Genomic DNA, 21,288 nt, shown 5'->3' with positions numbered 1-21,288 from the left:
AGGATTGTAATTGAAGTTTGTGTCCTGTTCTTCTGAGCGTTACACAGATGCAGATAGTCATGGCTCAGGCTCCAAAGATCTCCCTGGCTGTGGTGATTGCCATCCGAGTGTAGGCATTGAGTAGTGAAGAGATGGGAGGGTCAAGTCAAGTAGGTTGTCACCCAGAGCCTGGGGTGGCTGCCTCTCGGTGCGTTCAGCCAAGAGAAGACACTGGAGGAAGGGAACAACATTGGTCCTTTGTATTGCCAGTAACCCTACGTTGTATTTTAGCAATGACATGTTTGTGGTGTTCTAATGCGGCTGTAGTGAGTCCCCTCATGAGGTTCTCAGTGTACAAGTAGGGACGTATGACGAAAAATAACAAGTCTAATTACAAATTTGCACATTCTTTCAGAATAAGCCACGCTGGAGAGAAGCTCAAGTGCTCAACTGTTCTTTCTTTCCTCACAAGTCACAGAGAACAGATTTAAAATGCAAAGCATGACTTTGCAGGCCTGTACGTGTAAGGGGGGAGGGGAGCAGAGGATAAAATGCCATTGGCGGCACGTTGCACGAGCATCGTTAGACATTGAGAAAGATATCATTAGATTAAAAAAGTGTCTTCACAGAGAAACAAAAGACGAGCCAAGGCACGGCGCGTCAGGATTGCCCAACGTGAACTTCAGAGTCATTGCTGTTGACAATAGATGCAGAGGCAAGCTTCGCTGGGAGAGGTTCCCCGTTCCAGGCAGGGTCCAAGTGGTGCTAACAGACATTGAGTGTCATTCTAGCCGAATAAACAGTCAACAGGGCTCCACATCTCCCTCTCCGTTCAAGATTAATTACTCATCTAAAATGACAGCTACTGTCTAGTGCCTAAAAGTTGTCAGGCGCCACATCGCCCATTCATGTTTCTTCCAGGACAAATGGCTTCGTTTCTCTCGGGCTCATTTCTGAATTTGTCTGACGGTTCGATAGCATCTTTGAAAGTGCTTAGCAAAAGCTGTCAGATTTTTCCTATTATTATTGCTGAGGCTGAATAGGAACTGATCTGTTCATCATATGTAACATCTATCAGGACAGCTAAGTTTCTTAATACATCCAAATTTATTTTTTTATAACACTTATGTAAAATAAAAGCTCAGCAATTTTGCTGCGATCTTTGGAGCATTACCTAAGGAAAGTATGGATCCTGCTACACTCTTGAAAACTGGCACTGGCATATGAAGTTGGGCACTTATTTTTCTAGTTTTTCTTTGATCTTGTCAAAAAGGTTTAACCTTTATGCATTCTATGTTTTGTTGGGTTAGAATGCGCAGTTTAATAGTTAGACAAATTACAATATATGGGTATGTAACAGAAAAAAATATTCTGTTGGGGTTATTCATGTGCTTTTGGATTTGATTTACTTCCTACTTCCTTATTTAATAACCAGGTTCCTTAAGTCTCCTTAAGCTTGAATGACCCATGTTTTGTTGCCGGGTCTATTCCAATGACCCCTGCCAAGACCCCTGCCCCAGTTCGTCTATCAGACAAAAATGAATCTATTCCAGGAGCTATCAGTTCCCATTATCTCTAATTGAGCCTGACAGTTGGAGACAGGCCTCATTATTTTTAATTGGGCCCTATAGTTCTAGAGTTAAATTAAACACAATTTAATGCAGATAGCTCATATACATTGGTATGACAGAGTCAAATTGTATTTTAAGTTTAATGAAACAACAGTTTTTGTTTCCAGGCTTCGCTTTTACATAGTTTTACTGCTTTGAGCTCTGCATTATTTAGAACTTGCCTATTGCATGATGACATGTACATTCGTTAGAATCTGACCTTGATCACACACCTGTTGAACCTTTTCACTACATACACTTTTATACTGAAAATCGTAATGTAGGCATAAGGTGGTGATGAACAACTCTTTATTCTCTAATAAGCTCAAACTGTCTGTGATAGGTTCACACGCAATGGTTAAGATAGTTTTAAACAGATTTGCAGTCACTAGTCATGCAAATATAAGAAACTCCTGAAAGTTTTCCCCAAACTCCCGAGTGGAAGTTTTATTCAGAATTTAAAAGTGAAGATACCTCTGTATTCCTCAACAAGGGCATTTCTACTGCTTCCTAGCAGAGCATCTGGCCGCCTTCTGTCACGAAGCAAACATTTTTTCACTATTAGGTGGTGCTTTTCTATAAAGACGGTCATGAATAACGAAGGAATCGAACCATCCTGTTACACAGGTGCGTGCTGCTCTAAATATTCTAAATGACCATGTACTCAATTGTCATTGGGAAGGAACATACCAGTCCACGCTGGTGGAGGAGCCGGTCTCACCATCCTTACTCTAGTAGTTTTCAGCCATACAGGAGTTTGTAAAACCATTCTCTCTGCTCTTTCTTTGCAGCTTGTAGTGAGTCAGCAGTGGGCTGCAAGACAAAGTCAATTTTTATTGAATCTTTAGCTTTGCCAGAGCTATTGAAGCAGGTAATCCATCAACGATACTCCTCTTTGGATTAAGATCGTGGAACCAAGTTTCCTAATTACAGAAGGCTTTGATTAAATATTGGATTTTCAGATGCAAGTTTCCCTTTACACAGGTAAGGTTAAGAGATACTTCTTTCAAAGGACATTTCCTTTACTATCTTTGCATTTGCTGTAGCTCCCTCTTCAGCTTTGCTTGAACGTCAAATAAATAAACTACACCACTTCTCTAATGAGACGTGACACACATAATCAAACTGGACATTTTTTCACAAAATGTGTGTTTAGGAATCCAAGACAAGTATCCTCTGAACGGCAGGAACTCTGCCCTTCTTAAAAGCTCAACCAGCTTGCATTTAGTAATTATATATTGTGCATTTAATTAAAAGATACTTAATCATGGAAATTATATGTCATCAAGCCTATAGGCTAGGATTGTCTTGGAGAAAAAGAACAAGGATTTCCCAATGTTTATATAGTGACTGTACCTTTCTAACTGCTTTCCTTGGCCTGTGTGTAGGCATCCTTTCCAGACCAAAAGTCAGTTATGCCTTACTTCTCTGAGCTGCCTCTAAAGTTTCTTCTGAAGCATGTTACACCTGCAGCGTAGAGTAACGTCTAGATGAGCGCTTTGTTGTCTGTTATACTGGACTGAATTTCTAGCTTTTTCTCCCTGCATTTCTTTTTTTGAACAAAGGTGCCATCACAGATGAAAGGTCTGTTCTACCTGCGTTCTTCCTATGGGAAGTCACTTTCAGCTGGTAGATGCCATTTGACATTTTGGGGTTTTTTTCAATTTATTAATTTTCAGGGATGCGGTTTATATTTTAGAGCAACAGTAGGGAATAATTTCTGTGCTGAAAGTCTAAAAGGAATCCCAGGTAATATTGTTGTGACACGGTGTCGCACGCTTCTCCCATCTGCAGCCCTCCAGGGAATGCTCCTCCACTCCAGTGCCACCCACTGCGTTCCCAGACCCCAGCGTACGCTGTGTCCTAATGTCCATCACCCTCATAGCCATTTCCAGCATGTTGAGTTCCTCCTTTCCCAGGACAGGGCAGGACTTCTCTAACCCACTGCGTCCTTCTCCAGAGGTGTAGCCACATTGCGCAGAGCCCCTCAAACCACCCCATCTTGCTCTCCCGCGAATTCAGTGGGGTCTGTGATGGGAAGCTGGAGGGGGAGTAGCTCAGACAGGTGGGAAACTGCAGTACGGGTGAGAGCGATGGAGGTTAGGAGGGAGAGAAACCAATGCTAGAGAGAGGAAGGGAAGGGTCAGACCAGAAGCTTGCAGGACTCAAGTCAGTGACAGTGTTCGGGCTGTAGGCCAGAATTTCCTTTCCCCTGTTCTAAAGAGAAAATGGAGGTATAGGGGAATGGCATAATTCCTCCCCCAAGTATTTTTAATTGAAGTAAAAATAGTTACCAAAAATTGCCTTCTTTTTTAATCCAACCAGTCACTTGAAGGTATATCTGATAGCATCTCTGGAATTAATTTTTCATACCCGCATTCAGTATGCACATGCTACTTGAGACATAGCTAAAGGCATGAGCTTCTCCGCTCTTCTACTCATTAGGTATTTTTGTTAGCTTTAGCTTGGCCAGCAGAAAAACCCTCTTTTCCTAGCACTGCAGGAGGTCCCTGCTGTGACAGGCTAAAATACCAAAAGATACAAGGGGTCTGTCATATGCTGTTGTCCTTTTGATTGAACTTGGAGAGAAAAGGCTTTTGTACAGCTTGTGGCCAGTTAGCCAGCACACTCCTAATATTATAGGCACAGATTTAGTGACCTGCATGAGAAGTGAGATTGAAATAGATTTATTACAGCTTTCCATGCCCCTAGAAACCACGAATCTATGTTTGGGATTTTTACTGGCTTTCTTGTACATTTGGGTACTGCAGAACAATTTATTTCTGAATATTCAGAGCAACTGTGCAAGGCAGAGGAGGTATCGTTAGTCATATTTTACAGATGTGGAGCTTTGAGGGTGTGTTTATGTGATAGGGTACAATGCTATGGAAAGACTGAGATGAGGTAGACTTAAGTGGCTTGGATCCTGAAAAGCAGGTTAGTTTCTAGGGGTTTTTATACAGATGCTTGCTTCGTACAGCATTATCCTGTGTGCAGTGAGCATTTTCTGGGTAAATTCACACCAGAGGCTTGTGACCAAGCAGAGAGCTGCATCCAGGTGTCACAAATCCTGACCTACTGTATCAGTCCTCTTTCTGTGCAGACATAAGCTCCCCAGGTGGGTAAATTACACATTCATTTATTAAATCACAATAAATAGATTTGTCATTCCCAGTTATTATCAGAACATATTTGAAAATCCAATCTTGCTGGTCTGTTTAAGCCACCTGGTTTTGTTTCTGTCATCGTGAAACTATGTCTCACATGCTGAGCCCTTCTGAGGATGCCAGGCGGGAGAGCTTGCACGCAGCAGTTCGCGCTGGAGCCGCTGGCTCCCGAGCTGACATGCGTGGAGCCGGCAGAAAGCTTCCAGGGACGAAAGACACCTTCTCTGGGAGCGTAATGACCCCTTTCAGCTGCAGAGCTAAACCGCTTCACATGTAACCCCTCTCTTGTTAGCAGAAGAACAAAGTCAACAAAAATCTTACTTCTGTATTTGTCGTACTAATTGATGTCTGTATGTTCCAGTACTCCAGTCAAGTCACAGCACTGTGTGCTTGGTAAATTTCTGTCTGAATGCATTGCGGTTTAAGGTGAAATTTTAAATTCTTGTTCTAAGAAATGCCTTGCAATTTCAAGTGCACACAGAAGGACACGTTCATTTTAAAAGAAGTAAGTGAGAAGAGCAAGAGAGCAAGGGTTTATGGTATTGCATAGCACAATGAAAAAGGTATAGACAACATTTTGTCAGACATGATTTTTTTCTTTTTTTTTTGTCTGGAACGCCAAATCCATGAGAAGACCATGAGACCCAGGCCATGGGAAGGTGGATTTTCCTGTTCCAAGTACCGTTACTGAGCGACGTCAGTAAACGTTTAAAAGAAGTCCCATTTTACAGGTAGGAAAACCGAGGCATTCAGTGAATTGTTCAGTAGGATGTATCATATTTGCATTTCTTGTTTGCCTTATGAAGATGAGCTTTTTAATGGGATGCGTTCACCATTCCATTGCTTGCACTGCAAACACCTTGTTGCTCCATAAGGTTCATGGATTGTCATGGCCATGCTGGATTGGTATTAAAGAATTGTAAGAGAAAAAGGCTTCTGTTTGTAAGAATCTCTTTTCAGCAGGGTTTTAAAGCATAAGGTGTGCTGACTATCAGAGGGACCGCCCTGGCTCTGTCGAGTAGTGATGTATATAGATGGCACATCTGCTCCTCAGCAGTGCTGAGATTGCTGTCTGGGCCTTAGATACAACGTGAAAATAATGTGTTCTAATCTTACAATGACAGAAGAAGAGTCTTTGCATCTTGAAATATTTGATCTTGTGTGACGGCACTATTACTGGAGTGCAGCGTGGTTCGGAGAGCCTCACAGAGAGCAGGTTGCGGTTTTGCTGTATTTTACCAGGATCGAATTATCTCCTGTTCCCTCTGGGGTTTTTTTTTGTCTGCTTTGTTTCCTCTCAACTGGCTTGAGAAAGAATGTGGGTTATAAACAAAAGATGTCAAGGATTTAATTTAGCTAGTCAAAAAATACTCTTTTCAAATGGTAAAACTGAGGCTGAAAGAGGGGTCTGAGCTGCTGGTTTGAAAGGAGAGGACTTTTCTTGGTGCTGTTCAGCCATCACCAGCCCCAGCAGCGATGGGAGCGTCTCAGGTCCTAAGCTGACGAATCTGCCCCGTGCTACCTTCTGACCCAGGGCCACTATTGTACCTTGTCTGCTAGCCTGCTTGCTTCTTTAAATAATATGTACAGGAAAGCCCCGTAATTCACTGGCTAGCTTGCAGTTATGTGGAGAATGGATTAAAAAGGAAAACTGAAGTATTTTGGAATTCTTAACAGAGCAGTAGAGCAGTCCTATTTATTACTTGGGATGTTTGGAATTAATGAGTTCAGGGGTGAATAATTGATAACCATTTTAACACAAGCAAGAATTCAATTAAATATGAACAAGAGGAGGCTGGGCATGCGGTAAAGAATTTCTCTTTCCCTTTTGACTGCAAACAATCCTTTCGGATCTGGTCACTGAAGACAACTGGCAATGAAATGGGTGTGTGAAAGAGGAGGAAACCAGATATTATGTTACTTAAAAGTCATTCATCATGTCACAGGAAGGCAGGAATCTGAACTCCTGAAATAAATAATCGCTAAAGGTGATCTCTCTACACAAAGGTACTGTAGCATGAAGCCACTTCCAACCGCTAAAATATTCCTTCTGTAATTAGACCAGGTACCCAAGTGCTGTGCTTGCAGTATGTCCAGGGACGAACAGGACACATTAAAATGATTTCCTGGGTGAGACATCTCAGTGAACTACCCGTAGAAATGAACTTGCTGCTCTGTTGTGCAGGTGGAAATGCAATGCAGTATTCTCTCCTCTATTTTTGCCAACGTGGAGGCTGAAGGTAAAGCAGGATTCTGGGTTAAATTCTCAAGCCTGAGTTAAATCCTCAAATCCTCAATCCTATTCATATCTGCCCATCATAGCACCTTAACTCCAAGTACAAAATTAATTGTCATTTTGCATTTGTCAGCAAAGAATATTATTTCCTTCTGTCTTTTCATTCCATGTCTGTCTTTTCCTACTCTGTGCAAAGCAACTCCTCAGCATTCCCTACTGAGAATGGATGGCGTGAAAAGATCTGTTCACTATTTTATCTGGTGGCAACTTCAAAGCTGTAACTGTCTGAAAGAGTAACGGTGCTTTTGGTGGTGGTCAAGGTAACAGCACCATAGCGCATCAAACAGTCCAGGCCAGTTTACTGAAAATGTACTGCCTTGTCTGTGTAAAAGGACAGTGACTTTGGGATGAGGATGGGCACAAAAGCTTCTGTCAGCAAAATAAGTGATTACAAGGCATCAATATAGCGCTCACTTCCAAGAGTTTAACTGGGCATGAGCATGCTTTGTTTTTCCATCTCATAGCACTCAGTGATACACTCAACTCCACTTTCACGTTCAGCCGTATATAACATAATGAATTTTCTTCAGCATTTCTGTACTGAAGTCAATGATACACGTTCATATGCTTTTCATCTATGTATCGTGCTGTGTCGTATTATATTTTTATTTTCCTCTCCCTTTCCTGGAAGGTGCCTAAAGATCTAAACTGAGTGGTTTCGCAGCATTTATCAGAAGCTGTAGAAGTTAGTCTATGGGACTGTTAGCCCGAACCTTCGCTGCTGCTCAGTTTTCTGATGCAACTACGCACCGCTCTTCGTTCCGCACAGCTATGTGCTCTGCTGCTTTGCTGTGGTTCATAGACACCTACATAAATAAGCACATGCACTTTAGATGCACCACACGCAATGGGGAATGAATTACTAGATAAACCCTAAAGAATTTACTAAATGTTCTCTCTGGTTTTTTTATTTAAGCAGCTGTAGAAATCGCTTGAAGCTCGAGGTCTAATTTTTCATCAGCTAATGTGCATGGGACTGAGTGTGAGGACGGTGCAGCGAGGATGCCAGCAGAGGTAGGGCTGCCTCTCCTTAGATCTGGTTACAACACGTCAGGACCCTGTAGAGGAAAAAGGGAGAATACAATATGCGAATGTGAGAGTTGAGTACTCGTTCATTATAACACTGTTTTGAGTCTTTCTTTAGGGGAATTCTGTATCCACACCTGTGCCCTATCACAGGGAATGGCACATTGCACAGTGGGGTGAAGAGATCACGGGGCTGCACCAATGCAGGGAAGTTAGTAAAATTTAGTGTGTGAGTTGGAATCACATTAAAGATTAATGTGTAGTCTTAGCATCTGTTCCTCCTTTGTAGGATATCTGCACTTTTAATTTTTAAGCATGTCTTAGCCTCAGCCAGGGAAGAGAGATACTATAACCAAGAGATATACATTATTAACCTTAAAGCTTCCAACTCAAGTCAGCTCCCACGGCCTCTAACATTCCAGTTTCTGAACAAGCAGATGAGCACCCACCACCTGCTCTGCAAGGCTGGCACGGCCCTGGATTGGGCTGACTCCAGGGGCAGTTTTAAAACAGTAGATGGATGTACTCACTTATTTCAGTAGATCATAATTAACACATAATGCTTATACCAACTCATCAAAGATCACCAGTGCCTGCAATGTAACCTCAAGGAAGATACAGTTTCTAGTTCTTATCTTGGAAAAGCAGCCACTAAGTGTATGCAAGTACCATAGGACAAAGTCCCTGACTCACACAGTAAATTATTGATGGTACTCTATTCGGGTGAGAACGTAGTCTCCCAGCTCGCTGCACAGTGTTACGAAGGACCTTAAACAAGTTCAAAGCACCTTTTGAATGGTTTAGCTGGAATAATTGTTAACAGCTGACTTTAACAGCATTCGAGATGGATACCCAGGTAACTTTAATTATTAGTGGCTATAGTGATAGATGTATTGCAAGTAGCTGGAGATATAGATCCATATGACATTTCTATTAACTGCATTAGTAAATATTTGAATTTCCATAGGCTAGATGATGGTATAATGATTTTGAAATAATATTTTTATAAAGCACGCAACTGATATAATTCAGTACAAATATCTAGACTAATTTCAAAAACTTCATGGTGCAAAAGTGTGTGTTGCGTTTAGCTTGGGCAATACGCCTTCAGCGGTAAGAACAACTTTTATCCTTGATACCTGTGTATTCATAAATGTTCGCTTTCTGTCTCTGCTGGCTAAGTTAATTTAGTGGACTTCGACAAAGAAATTTCTTGGAAGCCGTGACTGGGGTGACATCTCACTTGCATGCTAATGAAGTCTTGACAGAGGAGATGACAAGATGGAACTCCAGGATCAAACCAGCTACTTTTCTCCAACAAGATATTAGAATTCAAAGGTTTATAACAGCTCTTGCAATTAAGGTGCAGGCTTCTCGGTGTCTGCTGATGACTTTCTCTTGCCATAGACTGTGGCAAAACTTCCAGGGAAAAATTCTGTAAGACTTCTGTAGCAGTACTGCGTCACCAACATAGGCTGTTTTCTTAAATAGTCCAGTTTGGTCTTTCTAAATGCTTAGGAAGTTCTGAAGCTGGCCTGTTCGGAGAGTGGTCACAGTCTTGGTGTGGCACTCTGCCTCCGGCAATCTCCGTCAAATCTCCTCACAAAACCTGGTGACGGTTTTTGTAGGACAGACACCCCGGTAACCTTAACGTTCTTGGTCCAGAGCTGACTCATAGGCAAATGACTGGCGTGGTGAAATTCTGTGATCTACTTGGCAAACATTCCACTTGCTGCAAAATAACTTGGTTAATCCTTCGTTTATTTATAGAGCGTCGGTGTGTTGAGACCTGCTCAAAGGAAAAGTGGTTCCTTTGCACCTCCTTTTCTCCTCTTCCCCACGAAAAATTGTTGTCTGTGTTTGGCAGGGACGATAGAGTTCACGCTCACGATGCGTTTCATGAAGGTCAGTTGTGCAGCAGAGGAGGTGTCCTCAGAGGAACCACGGTTGAAAAGCTTCAGGGAGAACTGCTCCATCAAGTGATTGTGCTGGAGAGAGTCAGCTCGGCACACACGGGGAGGGAGGCCCTTGCAGGCTGGGGGGCGTTGAAGTAAGGAGTGACACGGAGTCGCTGAAGCAAAGGTGGTCAGCTGCGAGCAGCAGTGGCATGGAGCAGAGGGAGCAGAGGTGGCAGCCGGACTGGAGCTCCGCAGCTGGCACCGCAAAGACCAAATGACAGAGCTTGATGCCGAAGCCAAAGAGAAGTAAGCAAATTATTCTCAAATAAAAGGTGACGGAGGCAGAACGTACTAGAGCATTTGAGCTGCATATTCTGAGTCAGAGAGAGAAATACAGTGACTAAAGGCAAGGGAGGATTTAATTTTTGATTAGCCGTAATTAATTCCTTATACATCTTAGGTCTGGTGAGAACACAGAGTGAATGGAAGTAATAGTGGTTTTGCTTCGATCTATCCCAGTACCAGAGAGGGAGATAAAGGGATGTATTTCAGCGAGCTGAAGTACCGACTGCTGATCTCGGAGATTAGGTGGGTGTCTGGCTGCACAATGATCCTGTTAAATCTGTTGGAGCTTTGCTTATTGCAACACTGGAGGTTTTTTTACTTTGCATGTGATTTTCAGCGTTGCTACCCGATAGTGCACAGTCTAGCTGAATCAGAGACAGCAGAGCCCCCCCTTCAGTGACCCAAACTTAAGCATAAATACAAGAATAGTCCATGGGATGTGACAGGTACCTTGCCATTGAGGCTTATAGGAATGAGGGAATTCCTTTTTAATAATAGTTGTAGAAAGCTTGAAAATAATTCTTCCTCAGGAAAAAAAAAGTATTCTATTTTATCCAATTAAAAAAAAAAAAAAATTATTCTTATCTTTCCCTTTTAACGTATATTTGTTTGACAGATCCAGACTTATTAACAGCTTTTAGTAGCTGGGGTTTTTTGCAACTTTGCTGTCAAAGTTTTCCTTCCCACTGTTATACTACATGACAGTTATTTGACATAAATTACGGTTATCTGACATAAATTACAGTTATCAGACAAAAAAAACCCAAATGCTCAAAGGAAAAATCATTTGCCCTTGTCAGATAACCCCATGCAGCTTCTTTGGTCCTACTGATGTTAAACCTGCTCCTTCTTTATTCATCCTCCCAGAAAAAAAAGCAGTCGGGACCTGCATTTCTCATCTCTCAAAAAACCCAAAGCAGCATTACCCTGCTCCTTTTTCTCAATTTGTCCTTTTGAAGGTCAGCTTTAAAGACCATAAAATCGGCACAGTAATCCTAATAGGATCCCTGAGTAATTCCTCAGGCAATAGCCTTTGTGTATCCTCACCCCGTGTTTCACCAACTCCGGAGCTCGGGTGTTGTGACAGTGCTTGGGTGTCCCCAAGCCCTCTTGGCACACCACCGGCTCCTCATTCCCGGAACAGTTTACTAACCGGCTGTAATCTGCCAGGGACAGAAGCAACATCCTCCTGCTTGCTAAGCACTGAATTCAGGATTTGCAAAAGAGCTGCAAGGTGTGGAGAAATTTCTCCTATTTAAAATCAGGCTTTCTTTCCTCCCTGCCTGGTACCAATGAGTGCTGGGCTCATCGCTCTGGCTGGGCTCGGGCAATGCGGGGCTCTTCGGGGAGCAGGGGGGGACGTGGCCACCTGCCGTGGAAATAGAGAGATTTGGCAAACATAATGAAAGGCAAAACAAAGAACACATTATCTGCAACTTGAGCTGCTAAGAAGCGAACAGCAACTTACATACGGTTTGGGTTTGGCATGGCCTTTATTTTTACTCTTAGACAGGACTCCCTATCTAGTTATTTACTGTATTAATGACACGAGACAGAATTACAGCAAACGGGCTGAGCGCATTCATTACTGTGATAATTGCTGTCATTTCTTCTGAGGCCGCCGATGGAGTGATGCACTTCACTTGTAAGAGAGAAGCAGCGATATATTTATTGATATAAAACAATGATTTAACAAAGTTTGACAGTAAATGCAACGGTTTAACAAGATTCGATGGCGAGGTACACTTGGTTATTTACTGCATGGAGGAGCGGGTCAGACAGAGCTGTCAGGGAGACCCTCCTGTTGAGTCCTGAGGTTTGGAGAGGACCCCCTGGCTTTCTAAACCCCTTCTCGGAGAGGAGTCTGGGTGCGGCTGGAGCCAGTCCTACTCCCAGACTTGGTCAACGGTTTATGTCTAAAGGATTATATGTGTGCAATCAATCCTTTCTATCACTTAGCTGAGGTTTCAAAGTTTAGCATGCTATTAATCACTTTCTGAGAATCCGTTGTGGCAAGGAATCTCTCAGTCTTAAGAAGTGCCCTTGAGATACGTCCCTCCCCAAGGGGAGATCCTGGTGTGCAGCCCCCCGTCCTTCAGGAGAGCTCAAAGCGTTCTTGGGCTACTCACTATTTATGGGGAAAGAGGATCGAAGAGACCAATGGCTGCAGGTGGAAGGCAAGAGTGGTTCCCAGCTTCTCCTTTTTCCTCATTTATGCTGCTTTTCTTCCATGTCTTCCATTCTTTCCCAGCAGAAAGGAAACACTCAGTTTGATTGCCAAGATAATTTTCATTCACTGTAAATAGTCCTCTGTGAGAAGAAGAGTTCTTACAGGAAAGACCTATGGCTTCATAAAGGTGACACGTTCTTTTCCTCCAAACCCCCCTCTGTTTTATTTTTTAGTGTAAAGTGTTTACTTCTAAATCCCTGTAGTTATTTCTGCTTCCTCAAACAACATTCAGCTCTAAGTATAAAAAACCAAGATAAATAATGTACAAAGCTACTTATGCCCTTGTATGAAACTCTTTAGAAGAAAGTTATTAATTTTAGATAGACTTAATTTTCAAGATGAGGAATGTATACTTTAATAGTAACACTTTCTGATTCAAACACGCACCTAAATCCAAGAATTTCATATCATCTCCTAATAAGCACTATAGTAAAACACAAAAGCATCTGCTCGTGTATCGGTCTTCTCTTTGTTATGTTACCATCTAACTTTTGACAGCAGTTACCTATACTATTGAGGGTGAGGGTTTATTTTTAAAAAATTCAAAAATTTGCTCATAGCAGAATATACATTTCTGTATATTCTTTCTTCTTTTATGCTTGTTAAGCACAAATAAAATACTTTCAAATAGAAAGCATCAGGCTTTATTCTTAAATAGCGCTAGTATATTAAACCAAAACTTCTTTCTTCTTTCCCACGAGAGGAAAAAGAAAGAGGTTTTACAGCAGCTGCACCATTTTCTTAAAGATTAAGGCCAAGAAGCGATTAATGCTTTGTTGCTCCTTTAAAACATGCCTCTTCACTTACCTATTTTACCAGGTTTTCCCTGTTTCGGACGGTTAAGTGTCCCTGTGTGAGCCGTGCAGCAGCCTTTTAACCATAAGAGCAAACAGCTGCGTCGCCTCTGCTTCCAGCCCGCTCTGCTCTGGCAATGTATCAGAGGTGCGGTGGGTAGTTTGGTGTTTTAGAAGGTGCTGCTGGGATTTACTTTTTTCTCTCTCCTGCTTGGCTTGCTTTAGGCTGCCTTTTTGTAGCAGTATGGAAGAAGTAGGGGTAAGTTCAGAGCTCTTTGTAAGGTTTTTATGCTAATGTGTCCTTTAGAATGAGGATTTCTGGCTGAATGAGGAGGGATGAGTGCTTTGGCAAAGCAGGTGCCTGACTTGCAGTGTGTAGGTAGCAATGATTTTCTTCCTTCTCAACGGAGGAGAGGTAGAGCTGTTTCTGGGGCTGTTTGGAGAGAATGGTGCGACCAAAGGAGGGGGAAAACCCTTGCTTTCACCTGCTTGGAGAAGGAGAAGAAAGGGATGTTTTTCTGATGAGTGGAGAAGGGGGCTTGCAACATACATGCATACCAGAACATCTGGGGCCTCCTGTATGACAGCTTGAGAAATCTTGGCTTTTATTTAAAAAACAAAACACAAAACCCAACAAAAAATCCCAACTAAGCCAACAGAATGAGAGTAACGGCCCTTTGGTGACCCTGATGGGTGGGTCTCGCTGCGCACAGAATGCTGGAGACCCCCAGACTCCCCCTTTTTTACTTGCTTTGGAATAAAAATAACTTGGGTGCTTTAAGGGGGATCACTGTGCTTCTTCCTTTTACTTCTTCTCTGTCCCCATCTCTGTAACGAGTCAAGGTGCTCGCCTTTTCTCTCGCTTGGTTTCAGAGCTGCAGGCAGCAGGGCCAAGTTCCTCGTGGGTACCATGACCAGACCCTTCCTCCCCTCAAAAATAGCTTTTGTGCACTGTCAAAAGTATTGTGAGGGTAGTAAAGGGATGTCTTCTGAAGACAACACCCAATCGTTCATTTACGTAAAATCCTCCTGTGTGGAGTCTCACCAACTGCTTGCTGCTTAGTGCTGCAGGCGGCTGCAAAGCAAATCTAGTCCCTTGACCTCTGTCAGACGGGCTGGTTGGTGGGGTGCGAAAAGCTCTGCTGTAGCTTCAGGTAGTAGCTTCCAGAATGAAGCAATTATGTGGCCTATTGATGATGCCTTTGTGCTCGATTTCTGAATTTAAATGCTTGTTAGCAAAGTGCTTTGTGTGCAAGGGGGTCCAGGAAAACTAAAACCTTGAGGAAGGTCTGATAAAGATGTTTTCTGGATCAATCTGAAGGAGGTTTGCTATTTATTCACAAGAACGTTCCCCCCTCCTTTGTGGCTGCCTCTCCAGGCTCTGTTGAAATATTTACGCTTGTCAGTAAATTTGCAACTAGATAATGAGTCCGTGCTCGCAGCCTCTTGAGATGCACCCTCCGAGTTCTTCCTACCTGTGTCCAAAATCTGCAGGCTTGGCATCTGATGCTACTTCAAGCCTGACAACCCAGGCCCAGAGCAAGTGCGTGTCCTAAATTAGCGTGAGCACCTGGGTGACCTTTGCTGTAATTCATGTGAATTAGACCTCGTGTTGCAGCCTCTGCAAGTTACTATTTTTGTAGCTGTTATCAAAGCAGCCCTTGATTTTGGGGGCTGTGATACAGAGATAAAAACTGGCTTTTGCTGTGGGAACTTGAGTCGTAATCTTGTTTTGGGCAGCAATTTGTTGTCCTAGGCGTCATTCATCTTGTCTGCTCTCAGTTTTGAGAGTGACTTGTCGCCTCCCTTGAGAGGAGTGATTACGCAGGCCCAGCTTCTCTTTGCTTTCTGATGCCCAAAGGATATTATCATCGGGGTTTGCATTGGGACACTTCTATGGGAGATGTTAATACCAATGCTTATTTTATCTGTGGCCTTCTTGCTGTGCCCAGAACCGTGTGTTTGGGAACAATTTTCCTCTCGTTCTCTCTTCTGACTGTCTCGAAGACTTGTAAATACATGTATTCACTTGCGTTTCAATAAAACTTAGCTCTGCAGTGAGGGGTCACGAATTCCTGCTATTTTTTTTCTATCTGGAATTCTAGTTTAAGAATGAAGATTTGTGATTGTGAAAACCAGACTGTTCAAACTGTGAAAAATTGGTTTTCTGGATTTCTGTGTGGCTGGTGCAGATCTGCAACCCGGACAGAGGGAGGGACCTCCTGCCCACAACGCCACGCAGCTGGGAGAGGTTGCTCGATCTCGTATTCCAAGTAGGAATATGGTTGCGCTTGTTCTGAGCAGTCAAAGTCCTGGTTGAGACCAAAGAAACAGTGATTGTAAATAATACAGAGGGACTGCGGCCTAATCCAGGCAGAGGGAATACCTCTTACATCTTCCCTGTAGCTTGGTTGGGTTTGGGTTTTTTTGAAGATTTTTTGGCGATGGTCCTGTCCTGCTGTGTGTTTGCTGTAGTTATTGGAGCAGAATCGAGCTCTGGCAAACACGGAAGGCATCCTAGCAAGGTATCTTTTTCTGTTCCTCTGCAAGCCTTTTGAATTCACGAACTTACTGTTTAATGCTACCCCCCTGTAACGTATGGACAGACAGATACTCGAGGACTGTCCTCCTCTTTCTTAGAAGGTGAATAAATTTACTCCCCCTTCCTTCCAGAGGCTTTAACTCTGAACATTAGCTTTCCAGCTGGAAATCCTGTGCTCTGCTAGCTAGGGAATATGTGTTAAGGAGTTTATCAGCAATTTATGCTTTCAAATAAGATGTCCTCTTCTGCAATTAATAAACATTCAGGATTCATTAAGGAGAGCTGCCTCTGGTCCAGCAGCAGTAAATCTAAGCACGTCAGTGCTGAAGAAAACTCGGGTATTTATATCTAAAAAGCAACGACTCAGAGAGAGAGAGAGAGCACTAGGAGTCTGGCAGGATTTGTAGCTTGAGTTTATAGTCTTAAATTTCACGAGTGAGGTATGATTTCTGTTGTTTTCCTCGCTCGTCAAGCCAGTGTGTCTGGGGCGCAGGGGCAAAAGCGGGGTTTCAGGCAGCATCTCTGCTGAGGGCAAAACAAGCTGATAAAGCAAAAGGATCTTCCCTAGCAGTTGTTACGGTTTGGCCAATCATAAGGTTATAAAGAAGTGTTTTATGCTTTAGGTCAGGGGCCTGAACGCATCGGTGCCTGCTGACAGTGCTGTGACCTGGGAGCACTGGTGCAAACTGGAATCCTGGAGGTGAACTGGGAATTTTGGGGCAAGTTTTTACTAACCTGGTGCAGAAGAGCGGGCTTGCTGGCACCAACCCAAAATTTGAGCTGCTCATATTAACCTGACAGGCAATTGTTTTATTAAAGCTGACGTGCTGAATGGGACTCTTTTTAATGATATTCTTTACCTGTCTCATTGTGTTAAAGTGGGGAAAGGGGAAGCGGGGAGAGGAGTGAGCAGGGTGAGCGATGGCAGGTGGAACCGAACATCAGCACCGGTTTCATGCCTTGAACCGCCCAGCGCAGCCCATGTAGACCCCGCGTAACAAGAAAGAGTTGCTAAGAACAAATCTCTATTGTTCCCCGTCATCTTTAAATGAGTGTCAAAGTAGGCAGGGGGGCTTTGACCGTTAACCGCACAATTTAGCCTGCCCGTTGTGTCCGGCAGCCCCCACCGCCTTGGAGTTTCTCGGATGAGAAAAGGCGGCCTCAGCCCCTTATAAATGGGCCAACTCTTCTCCTTTGTGTGCAGACTGCCCAGTGTGAAATCTGCAGTGACGTTAAATGTTTTCTAATGAATAATTACTGAAAGGAAATGTAGGAATATATGTGTAATGGATTGTAGCGCATTAAAATGTTTTATTTTGGGCACAAAAATGTTGTCCTTCACCAGCGCCACGATTGTTTCAGGAAGCCTTTTGTGGGGGTTTGATTCTCAATGGATTATCTGTGAGCGCTCGCATTTCAAATAGAAATCAAAAGGGTCCTTTGGCAAACTAATGTTTTTCAAAATGGCAGCCATGAAGCCCATTTAGTATTTAAAGTTTGGGTTTTAAAGAAATGTTTGAACTCTGGAGATTTTCTCACTTTTTTTCTTTCTTTTGATTTATGAAAGTGAAGTGGTTCACCTCGACCTCTCCTCTATTGAGAAAGACAGACAGTCACCCTTTAACAAGTCTATAGCAGACTATGCCCTGGAGACAGACAAGAGGCCTTAAGAACTGTTGGCGTTTCCCTAGGCTGTTGATTAACCTTAAAACCCTCTTATTCTGTATTCTTTTGAAAAGAAATTAGGTTACAATGTGTAAATTTTTCCGCAGTATAATTGTATTTATGAATTCTCTTGCCTCGAAAAGTGTGTACAGTGGCGCAAGATGGCCCAAGTTCCTCGTTACAGACGTTGCTTTTCCGCAGGGCTGCCGCTGCGTTTCCAAGCACGGTCAACATATAGCATTTCAGTTTCATTATAAATGTGGAAGAGGTTTCCAGAGATATAGGGGCCAGTCTCGCTGAAACGTCTAAAGATCGTCTCGTCTTTTTGCTGGCTTTGCTGCAATCGGACGACCGTAACTTGGCCACTTGATGGAGATCTGGCCTGCTTTAATCTGATTTATGCGTGGCTCTAGTTTATCTGAAAATTACCCTGAACAGATTAATTCTAATGAGCCACGCCAAAGTTTCCACAGTAGGATGAAAGTATTTCCCTGTCGCCCTGGCCTCACTGTTATTCTTGGGCAGCGACGTAGCGTTTCAAGTCCTATTGCCGAGCATACAGCGGTACCAGCTCTCTGGTGGTCACTGAGCCCGAGTTCTCTTTGGGGATGAAGGGATGGGGTCCTGGCTTCTAGTGGAGCAGATGCTGCACAGGCAGCTGCCTGCAGCCCCTTCCAGCAGCCCTATGGCATGCTGTAATCTTGACCTTGAGGTCGCTGCCAGAGTTGAAGGAAGAGACGTGATTGCTGGGACCTGTCCTTGCTCTCCTGTTGACCTTGCCAAGAAGGATCTTGCAGAACGTCTGTCTTTGCCACTTTTTGTGGTCAAGCACTGTCACTGCCCTTTTGGCCAGCTTCTCTTGAGAGCCATAGATGGAAGAAGGTAGAGCAGAGCCCAAGCGGCTGCCTTGTTATAATCCTTGCAGTGCCGACGTCCAGTTTTCAGGACTCTTAATGAGCAAATTCCTGTTGCGCACAAGGGGTGCAGGACTGGGTCAAGGAGCGCTGCCTCTTGCGGTAAATGAGTATTTCCAAAACAGAACTCTGATGTTTCTAAAGGAATCTGTATTAGCAGTGGTGCTCCAAGCTCATCTGTCCTGAGCGAGCCTGAGATTCTCATGTCTATTTTAAATCTAATTTCTATTTTAAAGATGGCTCCAGAAATGTCTGCTTGCTGCGCCCCATTCCTGTGGCACGAGTTTTATTTGCTTACATCTCAGGGGTGTAACAACAGAAAAAAAGAGGCAAAAAGGTCATAAATGTTTGGTATCACAGCGGATTTCCTAGGCTGCCAGCTGGAGACGGAGCTGAACAAATAGACTGTGCTTTGGGATCGCTGTGTCCGGTGTTAGATAAGGCTCTGAGTTTGGGGCTGAGGGCGTGGGAGTGGGAGCTTTTTTGCAGAGATCGTAGCAAAAGTGTGTTCTTCTTGGTAAGAATTATCTTTCTGTTACCAAAATCTGATTCCGTTGGGAAACAGATAGTTCTAAGTAAACTCTGTTAAACAAGTGTTTCTTTCCACTTCTCTATGGAAATATAAATTATTGAGGTTTTTTTCTTTTGAGTTTTGAATGTTCTTGTTTATAATCGGTATTTATTAGCTGAGGATATGTCAGAAATGCCTTTGCCCGACTCAGCTTCCTGGATGGTACCGTTTGCCTGTTTTCCTCAATGACTCTTAGCCGCCGGGTAAGATATCTTATCTTCTTAATGTTGCTGTAAGACCAGACAATGATATTTTGTGGCTGCAGGAAGGGTTATTCCACTTCTGTAGACCCTGATCTTGCTACAAGTCCCTGTAGGAGGACGCCTTCGTTGTTCAGTGAGGTTGGACTTGGGTATGGAGCTTCTTAAATACGGAGCTCTTTACAGGATTAAAAGCATCTGGTTGAACAGAACTGCGAGGTCACTTGCTGCTGCTCGTGGATCACCGGCTCCCCAAATGGAGGGGGTTTTAATCTGTTGACAGTCGTTTATGCAGAGAAGCAACCATGGGAAAATATTTGTTGTTGTTGTCTTTGACAGCTGGGCAGAGGGGGAGAAAGAGTTGGCATCATCTGGGAGTTGGCAGCACTCAGAGCCCAACCGGAGAAGTCACTTTTGAGGGGAGAAACTGTCTGTCACATATGAAAAAAGGGATAATCTGTGTAAAGGTCAATCTGCAAATAAAATTGGGTTTTGCGCTGACCTCTAGTGGGGAGCCAAACTGGGAGCTGGGGGAAGGGGGTGAGGAGCCCTTTCAGGGGTGGTAAATTTTGCGCCTGGATTTGCTCAAATTACCCATGCGAAAGGTTAGAGCCCGTCGCTTCATCTTCAAACAGACTTCACTCTTTCGGTGAGGTCTTAAAATCTCATCAAGCGGTGCTGTCGCCATAAACCTCATGACAGCTTGAGTGCTGACAGCGTGTTAGATAATTCATTAAACAAGGAGGACGGGAGCATCCCTGCCCAAGGAGGGAGGCGAGCAAACAGCCGGACACATGATACTTGGTGTCAGTGGGCCTTAACTTCAGCTCTGTTACCTCTTTATGGAGGAAGCGCAGGACGGGAGATGGCACGCTGCGGCTGGGGGGATGCAGGTAAAGGAGGAGGCATGTGTGAAATAAAAACACTTCAGAATTTGTAGGGTGCCAGTAAGGAAATCCGGCACCTCTGGCAGGTTGGGACGGTTTGGGGGGGTGTGGAGGATCCATGAGAAGACTTTTCTGATTTTTTGTGGTGGGAATTGGTGGCCTTATGGGTGGCCCCAATGAACCAGGAATTTGGTGGCTTGCGTGGCATTTTGCTGTTGATAAGGGGGTTGCTATAGACTGTGTGGGTAGGAGGCTACTTGAAAGTGAGATGGTGCCCACCTGAGGGTCTCGCCTCTTCTTTGTATTTGCATGGGTAGCGTGTAGCATGGTTTGGTTTGGCTTTTTCTAGTGCTTCCAAAATAGCTGTGGCATCATAACTGATCCTTCTCTTCCCCTATACATTAACCTCTTCTCTTCTATGATCTTAAACCAACGACAGAGCAACAATTAGCTTTGGAGCCTGATGAAAAATGAAGTTCTGAGCCTCTGGCAAAGATAAGTAATAATTTTGCAAAGTTTCTTTAAAAAAAAAAATTTAAGTGTTCCTTGCCAAGTCTTGTTTGCTTGTTACAAACTGGTACAAACTTTGTCAAAGAAACTAGTCTGTTGCTTCTGACCTTAATTTAGGCCTTTTTTGAGAGCTGCACATCTCATGAATTTGTGTTGTGATCCGTTGTGGTTCCTTGTAGTTTCAATGTTGACAGACAAATCCCTGTGGGAAAAGAAAAAGCCCTCATTGTAGTGAGGGAGAGGTTTTCTGATAGCGCTTGCATCTCAGTAGGCAAGAAAGAAATCTCCTGACTCTTAAGTGATGAGGAAAGGAAAATAATCCTTTAAAAAGAGCAGTGTCTTGCTGGGATAATGTTCACTGATGAGTCCTGGGGGGGTATCTCTTACTGACGCACCAGGTAAGCACAAAACTTCTAGTAAACTTCCAGAAACTGGGTGAGGGACAGGGCGGTAAATAGTACTGTGATAATAAAATTGCCTGACTTCAGAAACAGCAAAATACTGCGAAAATCTGAGCACAAAGTAGCCTAGAAAAGGGTTCCGGATTTTTGTCTAAAAAAACAGTGAACGGTGTCGCTTACCAGTTAACACACGAGTGAGAGAACTGGGTTAAGGAAACCTGACCAGCTCGATGGCCACTGTGGTTTCAGGCTT

At 43.5% G+C, this 21,288-nt stretch overlaps 1 protein-coding gene across 1 annotated transcript in view; it reads left to right on the top strand.

Moving 5' to 3' along the window:
• The first annotated feature begins 19,222 nt into the window (after positions 1 to 19,222).
• Positions 19,223 to 21,288, top strand: part of MYO1H (myosin IH) — a 29,080-nt gene continuing 27,014 nt past the window's right edge. Inside the window, exon 1 of the mRNA XM_063350990.1 lies at positions 19,223 to 19,240. Coding sequence (XP_063207060.1) covers positions 19,223 to 19,240 — 18 coding nt within the window. The remainder of the gene's footprint in view (positions 19,241 to 21,288) is intronic.

This window comes from Chroicocephalus ridibundus, chromosome 13 (genome assembly GCF_963924245.1).
Source record: "Chroicocephalus ridibundus chromosome 13, bChrRid1.1, whole genome shotgun sequence".
Lineage (NCBI taxonomy): Eukaryota > Metazoa > Chordata > Aves > Charadriiformes > Laridae > Chroicocephalus > Chroicocephalus ridibundus.
The sequence above is the reverse complement of the archived record's forward strand: the minus strand, read 5'-3'. Positions and strand labels throughout refer to the sequence as shown.